The 16,804-nt window shown below is 39.1% G+C and overlaps 1 protein-coding gene across 11 annotated transcripts in view; it reads left to right on the top strand.

Moving 5' to 3' along the window:
* The window catches only part of Cflar (CASP8 and FADD like apoptosis regulator), a 57,768-nt gene that overhangs the window by 20,550 nt on the left and 20,414 nt on the right, over positions 1-16,804 (top strand). For 10 of the 11 annotated variants that reach the window (XR_013092371.2, XR_013092368.2, XR_013092370.2 and 7 more), the window contains 6 exons: positions 232-337; positions 1,885-2,020; positions 2,926-3,023; positions 6,300-6,348; positions 7,977-8,026; positions 8,750-8,831. Coding sequence is in view for 1 of the 11 variants with exons in the window: in XM_076866899.2 (XP_076723014.2) it covers positions 232-337; positions 1,885-2,020; positions 2,926-3,023; positions 6,300-6,348; positions 7,977-8,026; positions 8,750-8,831 (521 nt within the window). In the remaining 10 variants the exon portion in view is untranslated. Of the gene's footprint in view, positions 1-231; positions 338-1,884; positions 2,021-2,925; positions 3,024-6,299; positions 6,349-7,491; positions 7,557-7,976; positions 8,027-8,749; positions 8,832-16,804 lie in introns of those variants that run through there. The other variant, XR_013092374.2, reaches the window with a different exon arrangement.

Raw genomic sequence — 16,804 nt, 5'->3', positions numbered from 1 at the left:
GTACCGTGCCCTGTTGAAAATAGGAAAGGATGAGTTTCACCTCAAGATTTCTTTCTTGGGTGATCTAAGCTTTCTGTTTTATGGGGCCGAGGGGGACACGTTCACATGGGGGCAAGAGTTAGTCTTTCAACCAGTTAGTTAGTCTTTCAACCAGCATGGGGGAGGCATGGGCTCTTGGAGTTTTCATGAGGACTCATTTGAGTTTACTAAAGCAACTTCTCTGGTTTATAGGGTGCTGATGGTGGAGATTGGTGAGAATTTGGATAAAAAAGATGTATCAGCACTGATCTTCCTCATGAGGGATTACACAGGCCGAGGCAAGGTCTCCAAGGACAAGGTGAGTTTTCTCTTTTTGGGTCGTGTTCTCTAGAGCCTGTCAGCAGGGGAGACTGTACCTTGCAGTACAGAAGGGAGGGCAGCAGGCAGTCTGTCGCCACCGTGTTAGTGGGAGTCAGACCCCTGATGTGACTTTCTCCTGACACCAATGGCAAAAGGATTGGTTTCTAAAGTGAGAAGAAATAGAAGGATACTGTCTTCTGATGTAGCTTTGGGTGTTTCATCCTTGATGAAAGATTCATCTGTAAACTTCACAGACCTGGCATGTATTATCAGTTTTCCTCCCTGATTTGACAGATTGTCTGGCAGGGTTAGGAAGTCCCATTTGCTTGTGCTGAGTAGAGCCAGGTGGGAAGTGCCAGTCTACTCCCATCTTGCTCCCCTGCTGCCATCTATTTCTCTTCAGCTAGTTCAGGGTCAGTATGGGGTCATGAGGCTACATGTGGAGGCCATGAGGGGGCAGGTCCTTGTGCCTGATATTATCTGGGAAATGGCTAAAGGAGATATTTAGGGTTGAAGCCAGATGGGGTGAAGATCTTAGTGATGTCATGATTGCTGGAAGAGTATGTACAAGTACATACTGAAGTACAAGCTGACCCCACTTGGCATTGCTGAGTTCAGGACAGGCCAACAAGTCTGCATTTCTAGTACATGACAATAGGTCCTCCACGTGGCCAGATTGCATCTAAGGACTCTGGTTAGTCATTACTTAAGAAATTTCTCATGTTTCTTAATGATCTTAGTTCTATTTCTGAAATCTGGAAAAAAAAAAAAAAACCCAGGATGACTGCATTTCTCTGTCAAATGCAAAATGAGAAGAAAAGTAAAAACAGAAGTTCTTTTTTTTTATTTCCCCTAATCAACTTCTCCCTTGTCATTTACCTATATTAAATTATGTTTACTATTTTAAAAAATAAAAATAGCACTTTGGTAAACAAATGATGAACACAAAAGGAATGAAATACAAAGCAGTTTCTTTTTCTGACAGTGTCTGTTGCTCAAGGCAAACCAACAGCAAAATAGCTAAACTTAGTTCTGATTTTACCTCTCCACAACACCCTGAGTCAGAATGAGTTGGAATGTCTGATTAAAATAATTTAAGAACTTTAAAGTTGTGTTACGAGGATTTTTCTCATAAAATCTTTCTCCCAGCTTCCCTTTTGTTCTCTCTTTTCAGAGAAGCCCTTAAAGTTTTCAGTATGACTCCAACCTGGCCTTCTGAAAGAGAAGGATCTCAGGAGGGTTTTATTTTTAGGCCTGCATTTTCATAATATACCCTGATGACACAAAATGGCCCATGTGTCTATCATCAACTTAGAGATACATTGGTGACTGAAGGACAAGTTACCACCTCTTTTTTTTAAATTTAAAATTCAAGAGGGTAATTTGCTTAGGAAAGAGGTATCCAGATTAGAATCACTGAAGGTCACAGAGAGGGCTCATCTTTTCATGTTTTCTTGCTGTTATAAATCACTTGGGCTGGGGTTTGCTTTGGGATCTTATCAATCAGCTCCACTGATACTTGTTCCTTGTTGGTGGCTCTCTTAGAGTTTCTTGGATCTGGTGGTTGATTTGGAGAAACTGAATTTGATTGCTCCAGATCAATTGGATTTATTAGAAGAATGTCTAAAGAACATCCACAGAATAGACCTGAAGACAAAAATCCAGAAGTACAAGCAGTCTGGTAAGAAGAATTTTGGCCTCTTAGTCATCTTAAGCAAATATTCTGAGTCTAGTAGTTATGATTGGTAAAGACTGATTTGTCAGATGGGTAGATAGAGTAGAACCTGAAAGTCCACAGCCAGCTCTAGCCTGTGGCTACAGATCGCATCCATTTCCATCCTCATATCCCAGATCTGTCAGCTCCATTGCCCATATTTACCACCACAGGGTCTCAGCCCTCTGTCAAATGCCACCAAGCAGTTCTTAACATTCTGGCCCTTAAGAAAGAGTCTGTACCCTAATTTTCACAGGTTGGTGAAGCTATGGTCATTTAGGGATGCTACCCTACTGCCTGTCTCCAGTATTCAGCCTGATGACCACCATCCAAGTCTGGGTGTGTCACTGAGGTCCCAGAGCTGTCCTGGATATGTTCCAAGTTTCAGCCCTCCTCATGGAAAAGAGCAATTTCTTCCTTGATAAAGGGGGATCAGAGTCACATTGCCTTTCTCCCTCATACTCCCACCCCCATTGTCTTTTAGCATCAGCCTGAATGTGGGCTGCGTTAGCAGTTGACTACCACTGTGGGGCTTGGCTGAGACCCACTGATCTATATAGTACTCTCCTACCCTCACATTTTCAAATGATGGACAGTCAAGAATAGGAGAAGCAGTTTTAATCCATCCTTACTGATGCTTGGTAGAAGAGTCATCTAAGATGATATTTTGAATTTAGTTATGTGGTTGAAAAGTTTAGGGTAGTTGAAAGATGAGGATTGACCTTGAGCTGAACCATTGTTGAAGATTCATTTGATATGATATATGTAATAATAAAATTCATTTGATATGATATATATATATATATATATATATATATATATATATATAATAATTTATATATCTTAACTAGAACTCTCTTTTGTATTTATAGCTCAAGGAGCTATGAAAGGAGCAGGAACAAGTTGTATGAATTCTCTCCACACCTCTCTCCCAAACTTGAGTCTCAAAGATCCTTCATATAGCATAAGGGTGAGTCTGGAGCAAATATATGGACTTCCAGCATGAAACAGTTACAGAGTTTTAATCAAGTATACGTATTCTCCTAGTATATATTTAATATCTGAACAAATTGTTATAGAAATGCATATATGTTTCAAATTTATGTATAACTTTTTATGATTACAAAGCTAAAAAGTGTTCATTGAGCTATCTGGAAAATAGAGAGAAACATACCAGGATGAAACTAAATCACCTACCTCCTACTACTCAAAGACAACTACTGTTATTATTTTGAAATATTTTCTTCTAGTCTATTTTTCATGGATGATAGCCTGTGTGTCTATATGTGTACTTGAACTTGATTTTCATTATTCATTTGAAAATTTAATTTTTCAAATAAAAATAGATAGGATGTGCCTATGGACAGAAATTTCAAAGTATACTAAAATAAATTTTAAAAGTAAGTTTCCCTCCTCCCACATAATACTGACCCACAGTTCTTTCTCTAGAAGCAGCTATTGTTAAATCAGTTTCTTCTGTAATCATATAGAGGCTAGTACATGCATATATATTCCATTTTTTCTTTTGTACAATTGGTATCATATCATGACCGTTGTCCTGATCCAAAAATTCTTGAGCATTGTTCCATATGATCCAGGTGGGACTGCTTCTATTTAATAATTATTTTGAATGATTTTAATTTTCTAGGTGTATCATAATGTGTTTATTCCTTATGGATGTATATCAATATTGCTTATTGTTATTTATATTGTTTTCAATTGTTGTTACTATAACAATGCTGAAAAATAAATATCCCTATGGCTTACCTCTCTATGCATTTGCTTTTTTACTGAGATTATTCTAATAATTTTGCAAAAGTATTTTGTTATTGAATAATAAAACAGAAGATTTTTTTTTTTTGGTTCACAAACACAAGTATGACATAGTCACTTATGGTGGTTATTGTGTTAGTAGTAAGTTTTACAGGACTCATCAGAATTGTTTTTGGTTAATCTTTTATCTTGAGAAGAAGAACATTGGTGTAATCTTTTTTTGGGGGGTGGTCCTGAGGATTGAACCCAGGGCCTCACACATGCAAGGCAAACACTCCACTACTGTGCTACAACCCCAGCCCAGCATTGGTGTAATCTTATCTTTGTCCATATAAAGTTATATGGAATTTGTAGTGAGGTCATAGGCCAGAATGCATTTTTATGATTAAATTATGAAGAATTTCATTAAAAAGTATATGATGAAAACATTAACTACTGTAATGTAAATAGTTTCTTGAAGAATATGAGCTGTCAGGATAACCACTGAGCAATAGAATTTCAGAGCTAAAGTGGATGTCCCAGTGCTCATCGAACAAAATAAGGAAACAGTGAGTGATTATTCACCTTTAACTGCTGGCAGGATGGGCCTGCTCCATCATCCTCCTACTACCTTGTGATATAGGTAATAAATTATAGGCATGCCATAGCTTAGATATAGTTTTCATTTTTGTCCTGAATTTCTCTGTTACCAAGTCATGAGACAAGCACACTTAGAATTCAGACCAGATTTTCTGAGCTTAGCTTTTATTGTCTATCTAATCATTGTTAGTTAAAATCCTACCATGTTTTTACTGTTGTGTTTCTATTTCTCACTTGCAGGTAAGTATATTCATTGTATATGTAATCTGTTGGGAAGCCATATGCTTTCTGCTCCAATTTTTTCTTAAACTCGCTATATTTAATATGTGGCCCTGATGGTTTGTTCATTTAGTAAGCAGATACTATGACCTATGAACTTGGTAACTTTCTTACAAGATTTAGGAACTGAATACCTAGATGTTAGATTAGGTGACACTGTAAAAGTGCTTCAAAAAATTACAATGACATTAATTTACACAGGATGCCAAGATATTTTTTTTACAATATCTTTATTTTATTTTTATGTGGTGCTGAATATCGAACCCAGTGCCTCATGCATGCCAGGTGAGCATGCTACCACTTGAGCCACATCCTGAGCCCCCAAGATATTATAGAATAAAAAAGTTGTATAACTTTACATTATAATACTTTTAAAGTATAGCTTTGATTTTGTTTTCTCTCTTTTATAGTATATAAAAGTGAATGCACGTTCAAGTGGGGGACCAAATTCTATCTAATATGATCAGCTTTTGACTAAGTCATGGATTCTTTCTGAAAAAAACAATTTACATGTCTTTTTAAAATTTGGATACACAGACTTAGTTATAGATACAGCTTAACAGATAGTGTACTTCTCTTTTTTGGCTAGGATACTTTCAGAGAATTATTGTTTGCGAGCTGAGCATATCACATGGTTGACAGTATGTGGTATGTACCTTACACAGGACCTATCATCTGAAAAGAGAAAGGTTCAATCTTTCATTCTCTGATTAATCCCACTCTAGCCCTTAGAAGTTATTATCAAGAATTCTTTTTTTAAAATATTTTTAAATTTTTGATGGACCTTTATTTTATTTATTTGTATGTGGTGCTGAGAATCGAACCCAGTGCCTCACACATGCTAAGCAAGTGCTCTACCACTGAGCCACAACCCCAGTCCAAGAATTCTTGATAATTAAGAATCAGTCCCATAAATTAACAAAATAAAGGTATTGTATCCATCTACAACTTAAAAAATTAAAAATAAAAGAATCAGGCCCACATTTTTCTTATGTGTAGCTAACTAATTATAGAAAATCAATAATTGTGCATTTATGAAGTATTTTTGTGCACTTAACACTGTGCTGAGTGCTTATGTCTTTTAATTGTGACCAAAAAAATCTATATTATTATTGTTATCCTCACTTTGCAGACATAGAATCATAGACCCAGTTAAATGACTTGTTCAATGTTACATAGCCATTAAGTGACAGAATCAGGATGTGTAGCCAGGTATGTCTGGCCTAGAACTTGTACTCTAAGCCAAGCTGTACTTTGACCCTATGTTAAAAGAATAGGCTGAATGCCAACCTTATGTTCCAGTAGCTTATTCTAACTTGGAGTTAGTATAACAGCTATACTATACTATAACATGTGGTTTTGAAACATTCTAATATGCTAATTTAGCATATTTATAGTTTCATTGTATTTTTGTCTTTTGAAAGAGTTGCCTTGGTCATTAGCAATATATAACATGGGATTTATGGAGTTAACAGTTCTTGCTATTCTTTAGATAACTGTGAAGGGGATATTTTTATTTTTTTCCTGGGAGGATCTTATTGAGATATTTATAGAGGTGTAATATAGTGTGCCTCTGAAAAAACTAACAGAGTGACCTTATTCTTTATATTTGAAGCTCCAGAATGGGAGAAGTAAAGGACAAAGACATGGGCCACTCCTTCAAAGTAAGACCAACTTTTCTTTATATTCATTTTTTATAAATGCTTGATAATTCAAGTAAAATATTGCGTTTTTAGAGTTGACTTTTTATCTACTCCTTCTAATTAAGCTCTCAAAAGGAGTTAAAACCTTAAAACGTATTCACTGGCACTTCTTGAATTAGCTCATTTAAATTTGAATACCATCTTACTCCATCGGGTGCATCATCTTGGTTATATTTTTAAGAGATGTGACATCAATCAACCTGAAATGAAGCTATGACCAGACCATATTAATATTAATAATCTAGCTATGATAATAAGCTATGTTAAACCAAATACCTAGCAGCAGGAAGAAGAAAGGTTGACAGGTTCTTGCTTTATAGACCATTTAATAAAATCTTGATGCCCTATGAAAGATATTCCCCTTTCCTAAGAGGAAAGAAAAAAAAGTGAAGTTAAAAAATTGGTTATTTCAACCCATGCAGTCTTTCTTCTCTTAAAACATCAGCACTTGATCAAATGACATCATGCTAGGCAGAGTGTTCTACCACTGAGCAACATCCACAGTCCTTTTCTAAATTTTATTTTTTGAGACAGTCTTACTAAGCCGCTCAGGCTGGCATTGAATTTGCCATCCCCCTGCCTCAGTCTCCCAAGTAGCTGGAATTACAGACTGTGCCTGAGTCCACAACATAATTTTTAAAAAGTTTCTTCCTTTGCTTGTCTAGAGGATTCCCTGAAGTGAGGGCTGAGACTCACTTTTACTCTGATAAAGCAGCCAGTTGTGCTAGAGGACACCAGGAATCAGGGACTGATGGGCAGTGATGGAGGGCTGCAGTTTTATGCAAGTAGCTTGGAATTTGTCCTTTGCTTAGTGGGGGATCATGAACGTTTTAAGTAGGGCCGTGGCCTGATGGGAGCCTTGTGTGGCTGGCCTCTTGCCAATGCCTTATGACCCAGCCTACTGCTGTCAGTGTGCACCTGGAAACTTAGAAGCATTTTGGCAAAATTAGCCAGATGGTGTGGTTCATGCCTATCACTCTCTACCTAGTATTCTGCTCTCCAGCAAAGGCTGGTGAAAAGCTAATTAATTCCTGAATCAACACCCTATTTCTTAAAACATTGGTGAGATGGTTTAAATTAGCTTTTTATTTTATGATCTTCTAGTGTCAATATGAACTCAATGTCAATATGAAAACACTGGCTTCCTGTTCTATGATTATCAAACACATGTAAGCATTCCCTTTTCTACACTTTCTAAGCTGTTTGCTTTAGGTTTTGTCCAGTTTCAGAACATGTAGGAAAATACAATATTGTGTGATGAGAATACTGAATTCTCCTTATCAGGTTGAAACTTACTGACCACCTGGTCTTCACCTGGAGATGGGTAAGGGAGAGGTTTCTTTCACTTGCCACTAAGTATTTTTTCTGCATAGCTGTAGTATAGCATGGATGCTTTTTATTTTTTATTTTTTAAGCAACCAGTTTCTTCAGTACAAGATTGGAACCTCAGGGCTGAGTATAGGCAGAGAAAGGGAGATGGTTGAAGAAAATAGGCAAAAAGAACAGTTGTGATATAAAGAAACTCAACCTGCATTGATGTGGACTTTGTTCTAATGCTTTGTAAAAATTCTTTCTCTCTCATCCCCCAGGAGAACCAGTAAAGACATCCATTCAGGAATCAGGAGCTTTTTTCCTTCAGGTACAGAATAAATTATCTGATGTGGTATTGTATTGTATGCACAGTGTCTGCAGAGAACACTGACTTCTTTAAAAATAACTACCCATAAAGAATTCTCTGTGACATTGGGACACCCTGCATGTTATTCTCCTGAGAACTCACTTGCTAAGGAAACTTCAGTCTAACAAAGAGAAAAATACTAAAGTGGATTCTGTTAGTGAACTTTGGAATTCAGGGAGACTCCAAAGTGACACCTCTTGTTTCAGCTGAGTGATTACTGAATGCACAGGAAGGCAGGGACAACACACTGATCTTTGATGTGTTCTGGCTTTTTCTTGGCTTGATACCTCTTCTCTTAGGAAGAGGCAACGGTACAACCATTTGTACAGGTTTGGAAAACTATCATTTATTTCTACTTTAGGTTACTGTGGAGGCATATGATCCATTTTTTCTCCCTGTTTCAAATGATCTTTATTCTGTAAGGCTAAGACATGCAAAAAGACTGTAATTTAATTTAAGTAAAAACTGAAATAACTTGTTTGTCTTAAGCACTAGACTAATAGAGAAAAATTTTGATATTAACGGAAAATGTCAGCTATGGTAACTTCAGGCTGTATCTGCTGAGTGATTCAGCCAACAAAGAGATGTTTAAGGAACTTCAAAAGAAGAGATGGAATATAAGTGGGACCTTTTGGAAACAGAACAGTGTCTAGAGTTTTTAACAATCTCTGTCTTTCTTTCCAGCACATCTCTGAAGAGATATACAAGATGCAGAGCAAGCCCCTTGGAATCTGCTTGATAATCGATTGCATCGGCAATGACACAGGTAGGTGTGGAAGCTGCAGATTGATTGATGCTTCCCAGTGTGATCATGGCACAGATGAGTTGTATTCAGTAGGGTTATCAACATTAGCTTCTGTGACAAAACACCCTAGACTGTGACATTTGTTTTTCACTTATATCATAGTGTGGTGTAGATTGGAATGGGGGAGTTTTGCTCCACGTGGCCACTCAGTGGCTCCATCACCTTCCAAGGCTGTGGAGTCTTCTTCAGGGTCCTCTCCATCTGGCTGGTAATTGAGAAAAGAGAGAATATGTGGAGGATCTCATAACAGATTTAGAGACCGGACCTGAAAGTGATATGCATCATTTCCCCCCACATTCTCTTGGTTAGAACTCATTTGTGGGGCTCCAGCTAACTGGTGGACATGGATAAATTGGTCTAGCTATGTGTTGGGAGGAAAATGAAATGAATTTGGGGACCCCTAAAGCACCAATGAAGGCTGGTGCTTTAGTCTTGCCTTTCCATCCTGGATGCTATGGCAGGGAGGAGTCCTGGGATTCAAGGAACATTTATAATGGAAGGCATTCTGGCTTCCAATATTATCAGATAATCTTCACTTTCCTTGGGGACATGAAATATATGATAAATGTGTGTGTTGATTAGAGGGCTTTGAATATTGTGTGAGCCATGAGTCACTTAGGTATGCATCCTTTACTTGGTTGTTGATGTACCTGGGTGTCACTGGCCTTTGGGTCTGAATAGATTCTTTTGCTTGGCTGTTGGAGGTCTGACTCAAACTGAAACACTGATGATGCATCAAAAGAGAAAGACAAGAGCCCAGATTCGTGGAAGAACATTCTGTTTAATTATTTATCTCTTCCTTGTGGGGATGATCATCATAGTTCCACATTTTCCAGCTTCTCAACATTCTCTTAGAATGAGTCAGAACTATCTTTTAGTTTTACTTAAAATGTTACCATGGGCAGTTTTATGAAAAAGAGTCTAAGAGAAGGTCAAATTAGCAGACACAAGACTGAATTTCCCAGGATTTCAGCTATGATCCTGCTTTCTCATGTCCTATTTTTGGTCAGATGTGAGAAATGCTGTCTCCTCTGCTATAGATAAGTGTCCTTTCTTTTTTAGCTATTAGTGCCCATATAAGAATGAGGAAATAACTTTCCAGTGAGTCACTTTCTGTTTTAAAGGAGATTGTGTAATTGTCCTTTACTTGTAGTTGTTATCACTCTTGTTTGATTCACCAGCAGAAAACTTCCTAACTGGATATGATTTTCTTTGTTTTATGAATATCTATTGTATTGAAAGAGTTATAGAGATAAAGCCATGTCCTGTTTTGAATTGAAAAACTCAGTTATTTGTGGCTAAAGTCCAAAGTCTGAGCTTGCTTTCCTTTCTGAGTTGTGGGTCTTTTGTGGACACAGACTAAATGCATATTTGTGTTTTTCTGCATTGTAGGAGTATGATCAGAGCTGGGTCCTAGAATATAATTGGCATAAGCTTAAACTATGGATCTGTAGTGCCCTAGGTTGTGGCCTTGGGCAATTTTTCTAGTATCTTAAGGCTTAGTTCCTCTATTGTAAATTGGATTAATAATAGAACCTATCTCATAGAGTGGTTGGGCAGAGTGAGTTCATACTTATAAAAAGCTTGGAACAGTGAGCGGCATATTGTAACCATGTACTAATGCCAGCTAACACTATTTTCTCGTTTTGTTTAATTTTAGTTACAAAATACTAACCAAACATTCACCATGGCTTTATGCTTGGCATATGAAATCTGATTTCAGACCAGTGAGGGATCAGGATACTGAGGACCTGAGTCCTGCACTGAGCTCAAGGGTTAGTGGGGCAAGTTCCCACAGGTGTGGCATCCTGAAACACAGGCAGTTACCTGAGGGGGGGGGGGTGGTGAATGCTTGAAGGAAAACCCAAGTGGAGCACTTCTGTCAGTCATCAGTCTCAGTGGGCTTGTCAGAGATAGAAAATCTAAGTATAAAAGCTAGAAAGTAGGGGAGCAGAGACCTGAGACGGGAGAAAGATGGAAAAGGAAGGTAGAATTGGAGGTAGAGCTTGGGGAATACCTTTGGCCTGAGACGTGAGCAGGTACTGTGAGCAGGTACTGGCTTCGGGTGCATTGAGATGTCCCTTTCCTGCTCCTTGGCTACTGAGGAGTCTGTATGTGAACCTCAGGAGTCAAAATGGTAGCTCCAGGCAGCAAGTCCTTCCTGGTCAAGTTCAATATCTTAATGGTAGAATTCTGGGCTAGACTGGGCCTGGGTCAGTAAAGGGTATTCCAGATGCTCATCACTGCCCTTCCCCTGAGGATCAGCGTTCTTTTGACTCAAGCCCTTCTTGCCCCTCGGAACAAAACAGATAATTTGGCTTGAGGCACAGGTGGCTGATTAACGGATAGGAAACAGGACAACACACTTTTACTCAAATGGGGGTGTGCCCTGAACCCACTTATTCACTTAGCTGAGGCTTAGAGCAGCAGGGGTGTGTTAATTATCATGAAGTGGAAGGACACAATCTCCCCTTCTCATACACTCTCTCTAGGCCTCCAGTTCTTTGTTTCCACACCCTCGCCTTCTGGGGACTTTTCACTGAGAACTCTGGACCTGGAATCCTGCTTTGGTAGAAAGTAGTCCCAATCAGGTGCAGCACACTTCATTTTCACCGTATCAGTAGTTGGTTGTCTTCATCTAGAGCGATTGTGTGGGTATTTTTTCTGATTATCTTTGCCAACTTTAATGTTGAACAGAATCAGGTAATAAACAAGTAGATAAGGTCATTGTCAAGCTCACTGCCAAGTGAAACAAGGGCTCTGGAGGAAATTAGTGGTAATGTGGTCAGATTAATGTGGGGGTAGTAGTAATGGGAGTATATAATTTATGAAAAATCCACTCAGCTGGGTGCAGTGGCACATGCCTGTAATCCCAGGGGCTCGGGAGGCTGAGGCAGCAGGATTGCAATTCAAAGTCAGTGTAAAATAGGTACTGTTATCTCCATTTTCAAAATGATCAAGTTGAACAGTGAACTACCTTCCTAATTTCTCTTGTACAGAGAGATCTAGGATTCAAAAACCTGTGGTTTAAACCACTTTGCTTCAATGTAAATTTCATCAGCATGGATGCAGTTGTTTACTTATCTCTTACAATGTGTCTCCAATACCTGGAACAGTACCTGGCACATATGTGCTCAGTGAATATTTGTTAGGTGAACAAATGAAGGAACAAACTCTTCTAGTGTCAGTGTATTCCCAAAACCATTCCTATTTATCTTGAGAGTTTAGTAGACTCTCTACTATCTTCTCCTTTTAGCCTCAAAAAACTAGACTTCCATCCAAACAGTATGCCGGTCCCCTAAATATTTATTAGTTTATTATTTTTCTTATCCAATAAATGTTTATTGAGCACCTACTGTGTACAAAGTACCACTCTTGGCCCAGTGCAAAGCCAATGTGGAGGCAATGAGGTGGAGTCTGCTTTCGAAGCCAGGCTGTGAGTAAAGACAGGGTTATTCTATGTGACCTGTTTTTGAGAAGAATCCTCATAGGGGTCAGTAACCTCTTCTTGAGGCAGACATTAATGCTTAGGGATTTGGGACTAATTACGTCAGTTTGGTAGAATTAAAATACAAGTTTATGGTGTCTTGTGGCCTGTGTCAGTGACCTAGCAAAGGCTGGCCTATGCCGGGCCCTGATTGGCCATTTGAGTACCAGACTCTTGATCTTGTTAGGAATGTGGAACCAAATATATCACATTGCTGATAGGTGGACTTTGGGAGTTGGGCGGAGGCAACCAACGTTTTCCAGGCTTCTGAGTAAAAGATGGTGTTTGCAGATTTTAAGAAGTTTTTTTTCCCCTTTCTTTTTTTTCTTCTCTGCTATTTCTGGAAAGCTTGATTTTTTTTCCTCTGTGCTTTAAAACTGGCTAACTCTTTAGTTTTCTAGCAGACACTGCAGGTTTCCTCTTCTAACAGGGCAACAGGAGTACAGTGGAGACCCTTTGCTGGTGCTGCTGACTTGAACTTGAACTCTTGGCTTCCTTTTCCTCTTTTTCTTTTAATGGAATAGGTGGAATCCTGACCAGTAGCATTTTCTTGTAGTAACACTTATAGGAAAATCTCTGCAAGGGGATCAGAACAACCACTGTGGTCTCTGCTTGTGGGCTACAAAGACAAGTGGCAAGTGACATGCCAGATAGTAGATGGAGGTTTTGTTCAGATGAAGCAGTCACCGCATGCTTCTGGCCACCTGGAAAGCCAAGGCAGTGGAGCCTCCTTGTTCCCTGCTTCTGGTGTTACTATACCATTATGGAAGGCTTCCTCCTGCAGGCAAGGACCAGCAGTCTGTGATTGGGCATTTTTTTTTTTTTTTCCTGGGCATTCTTATCCTCTGGGACTAAGCAGCTATTTACTTGAAAGGCTACCATCATTAATGGAACTTCTCTTTAAAGCAGAGTCACTTGGAGGCTGTCCTACTTAGCGATCCCTTATTTCACAGCGTCCATAAATTTAGTGAATATGTAAGAATTTTAGGTCCACAATCCCAATAGGAGGACCCTGGAATTTCAGAATTTAGAAGTTTCTAGAGTTTAGGAAGATGACATGCTACATATACTGTAATTTATAGAACACTTTAGTGGGGTCCAGGATAGCACCCCATAATCAAATATATTAATATTTTGGTAGCAAAATGAATGAATATTCACCACTAAATGGGATAGATCTCATGAGTTCAGAAAAGGTTTTGCCACCAAATGATTTTGGGGAAAGAACTTAAGATTTTCTGAGCTTTTCAGATGCTACAATTGTGGATAAAGGATTGTAGATATGTGGAAGAACAAAGTATTTTTAGGTTGTCTGGGGTACTCTGAAAACCTCTCTTGACATGCAGCTGACATATTTATTATTGATATGATTTTCTCCAAATATAAGTTGGTCTGGAAGGAATCACTAGTAATCATCTGTGCTTTATGAAGAAGACATTTAAAAAGTAGTTTATAATTTTGAGTGTATGTAGAAGTGAGCCCTCTGTGGCTTGGCTGAACAAGTGCAAGTTGATGTATGCTAGGCAAATCTGCTCCTACCTTCTCAGTCAGTCTTCTATCTTTGCTTTCATTCATCATCAAATCTACTTGGTGATGGAGGGGGTGGTCCTTGGCCCTGTTTTTTCAGGTCCCAGCTTAAATTATACCTTTTCCATGGTGCCCTCTTCAGTGTTTTAGATCACACTGATCTTGCTTCTCTAACCACCTACTTTTCCTAGGTTGAACCATGAACCTTGTGACATTTCAGTCATTTTTTATGTACATTTATAGGCTTTATTTTCCCCGAATTAAAAGCTCCTCTAAGGACAAGAATGACTTTGTGTACTTGATCTGTATCCCAGTATTTCTATAAGGTAACGAGTGGAAACTGAGTAAAAGCTGAGTACTGCAGTCAAGTCAATTTGAGAAATGCTCTGTAATTGTTCCCCTTTTAGAGATTCAAAAAGTACCTGGTAAAGTCTTTGGGAAGTCCTGCATAGAACTATTTTAACCTTGCCAATCTTGCATTTTCCACACAATTGGACCTTAGAACACCCTTTCCCACTCAGAATATCCTGCCCATCATGTATTCTGCTCATGTGCTTTATGTTTATTGAACCCAACTTAGTAAGGATGTTTGATAAATTATTGTAAATTCTCTTATTTATTCTATTAATGGAGCCCTTTTCAGGGTAATTGTGAGGATAAGTTGCCCTCATTTAGATCAAAGTGAATTCTAAATTAATGAGGTCATGGCATTTCCTAAATTCCTCAGGCTTAATTATGATTGCCCAAACCTGTGAGTAGTGCCAATGCTGGCCCCTCTACCAGAAACCCTGTACTAACTGAAAAGCCAGAAGAAGAAAACCTATTATTTTAGAAGGTCTTTTCAAAGTTGAAATTTACCAAGCTAGGTCTAGGGTGGGAGTGGAGTGTCCAGGATATGTAGAAAGAGAAGTGGATTTCTGCTTTTTGTTGAAGTTTTTTTTTTTTTTTCCAAACTCAGCACCCAAGTTTTTCTTCCCCTATTTGTTGGTGAAGACATGATAGTGAAGTGGTATATGGGATACAGAATCTATCTGCCCTGAGCCCATTTTAGTGAGAATGTAGAGACCTCCTCTGGTCTCAAGAGATAGCTTCCATGAAGAGGCTCACAGGCTCCCTGGCTTGTGAGTTTGAAATGGCTTCGTTAATCTTTTGATTTGTCTCTTATATTTGAGTAAATATTCAGTTTGCAAGCATCTTTACAGAAATCTCATTGGCTCCTTACAGATACCTTTTGAAGAACAAGGTTTAGTGTATATCCCAGTTACTTGGGAGTCTAAGGGAGGAGGATCACAAGTTTGAAGCTGCCTGGGTTACTCAGAGATACACTGTCTCAAAAATAAGATTTAAAAGGGCTGTGGGTGTGATTCAGTGGTAGAGTGCCTGCCTAGCATGGGTGAGACCCTGGGTTTGATTCCCCACCACCACAGGACATAAAACAAACAAAACCTAAACATGGTTTAGGTATATTAGTATTAATCCCACTTTACAGATGAATAAACAGAAGCTGTAATTTACTCAGTCACACTGTCACAGCCCCCTTCATTCTATAAATTAGATTGGGCTGTCTGCTCTTGCTGGCCCAGAAGGAAAACAACAAATGCCAGCCTGCGTCCCTGCCCACCCTACCTCACCATCTAACAGAAGAAAATATACTAACGAGGAACGTTAGCTGTGGTGACTTTGGGCTGTGTCTGTTGGGTGTCTCCCTCTTGACAGAGGGATATTGGAAAGCCACTGTCTTGTTGAGGCCCATCCAGATTTGGTGTTTTTCTTGGCTTAGGTGTGGCATCTGGGACTAGCATGGCTTTTGGTTTCATCTCTGCCTTTAGTGTTTTTGCCCCCCTATTCTCTTAAGTAAGGTTTTCCTGCCCCAGGCCTCAGATTCCTATTCCCTTCTTTGTTCGCCTGCTAGTATAGATGGGTTTTCTTCTAAGATCAGGCTAAGAGGAGGCTCCAGGAAGAGGAGCGGGAGGAGGGGCATGAGCTGGAATTTACAATCTGATCTTGTGGTTCCAAGACTGGTTCCTCTTTTGCCAGCTGCCTACTGGTTGCCACATGACAGGGACTACACCAGCGAACCCAGATAAAGGAAAAAGCTAGAAGGCACCAGGACAACATTTCAGTCCCATTCCCACATAGAAACGCGTGAGGGACTGTGGTGAGCTCTCTTTCAAGGACTGTGATAAGGAAGGGCATTTATCAGTGAAGAGAGAGGGTTTTGAAGGAAGGGAACCAGCTGGAAATAACAAGTAAACAAAAGAGCTCTGAATCTGGTGTTTCCCTGTTCGCTTCTGCCCCCTAGAGGAGAGATCACTCCATGAAGAGAAATGTGTTTCATGACAGGAAGTGTTTGGAAAGACGTGGTAGTGACAGGGCTGCTCTCCTAGACTATATTATCTTGTTGTCCTGTGCTGTGTCCAGCCTAGGTATGGTACTGGGCACTGAACCCTTGCGCACAGCCTGGGGAAATGGTTAGGGTCACTGCAGCCAGGCCTTTCCACCATTCAGCATTCTTACCAGGGCAAGTGTGTTAACAGGCTATCAGAAACCTGAGAATCATGTGCTGATTCATTAGAGGTTTAATAGCCTTCTTTGTATCTCTTTATTATAGGATATAATAATTCATTTTTTCATACTTAACTGTGACCCAAACAAGCAAAAGAAAAAAGTAACTACAGTCTCAAGTCAGGGTGACTGTCATTCCCTTTTCCTGATAGAAATCAAGGAACTCTTCTCATGAATTTTTTATCTAACAATGTGTACAAATCACTTCAAAATTTAGTAGCTTAAAACAACAATACTTATTTAATTATATTTATCACAATTCCAGTAGGTCAGGAATTTAGGATCAGCTTAGCTGGGCTGTTTGGGCCCATTTTTCTGGTCATTAGTTGTCAGCAGGGGCCCCTGAAAACTTGGT

The sequence above is a fragment of the Callospermophilus lateralis genome, chromosome 9 (genome assembly GCF_048772815.1).
Source record: "Callospermophilus lateralis isolate mCalLat2 chromosome 9, mCalLat2.hap1, whole genome shotgun sequence".
Taxonomy (NCBI): domain Eukaryota; kingdom Metazoa; phylum Chordata; class Mammalia; order Rodentia; family Sciuridae; genus Callospermophilus; species Callospermophilus lateralis.
This window is presented reverse-complemented; position numbering and strand designations above follow the sequence as displayed.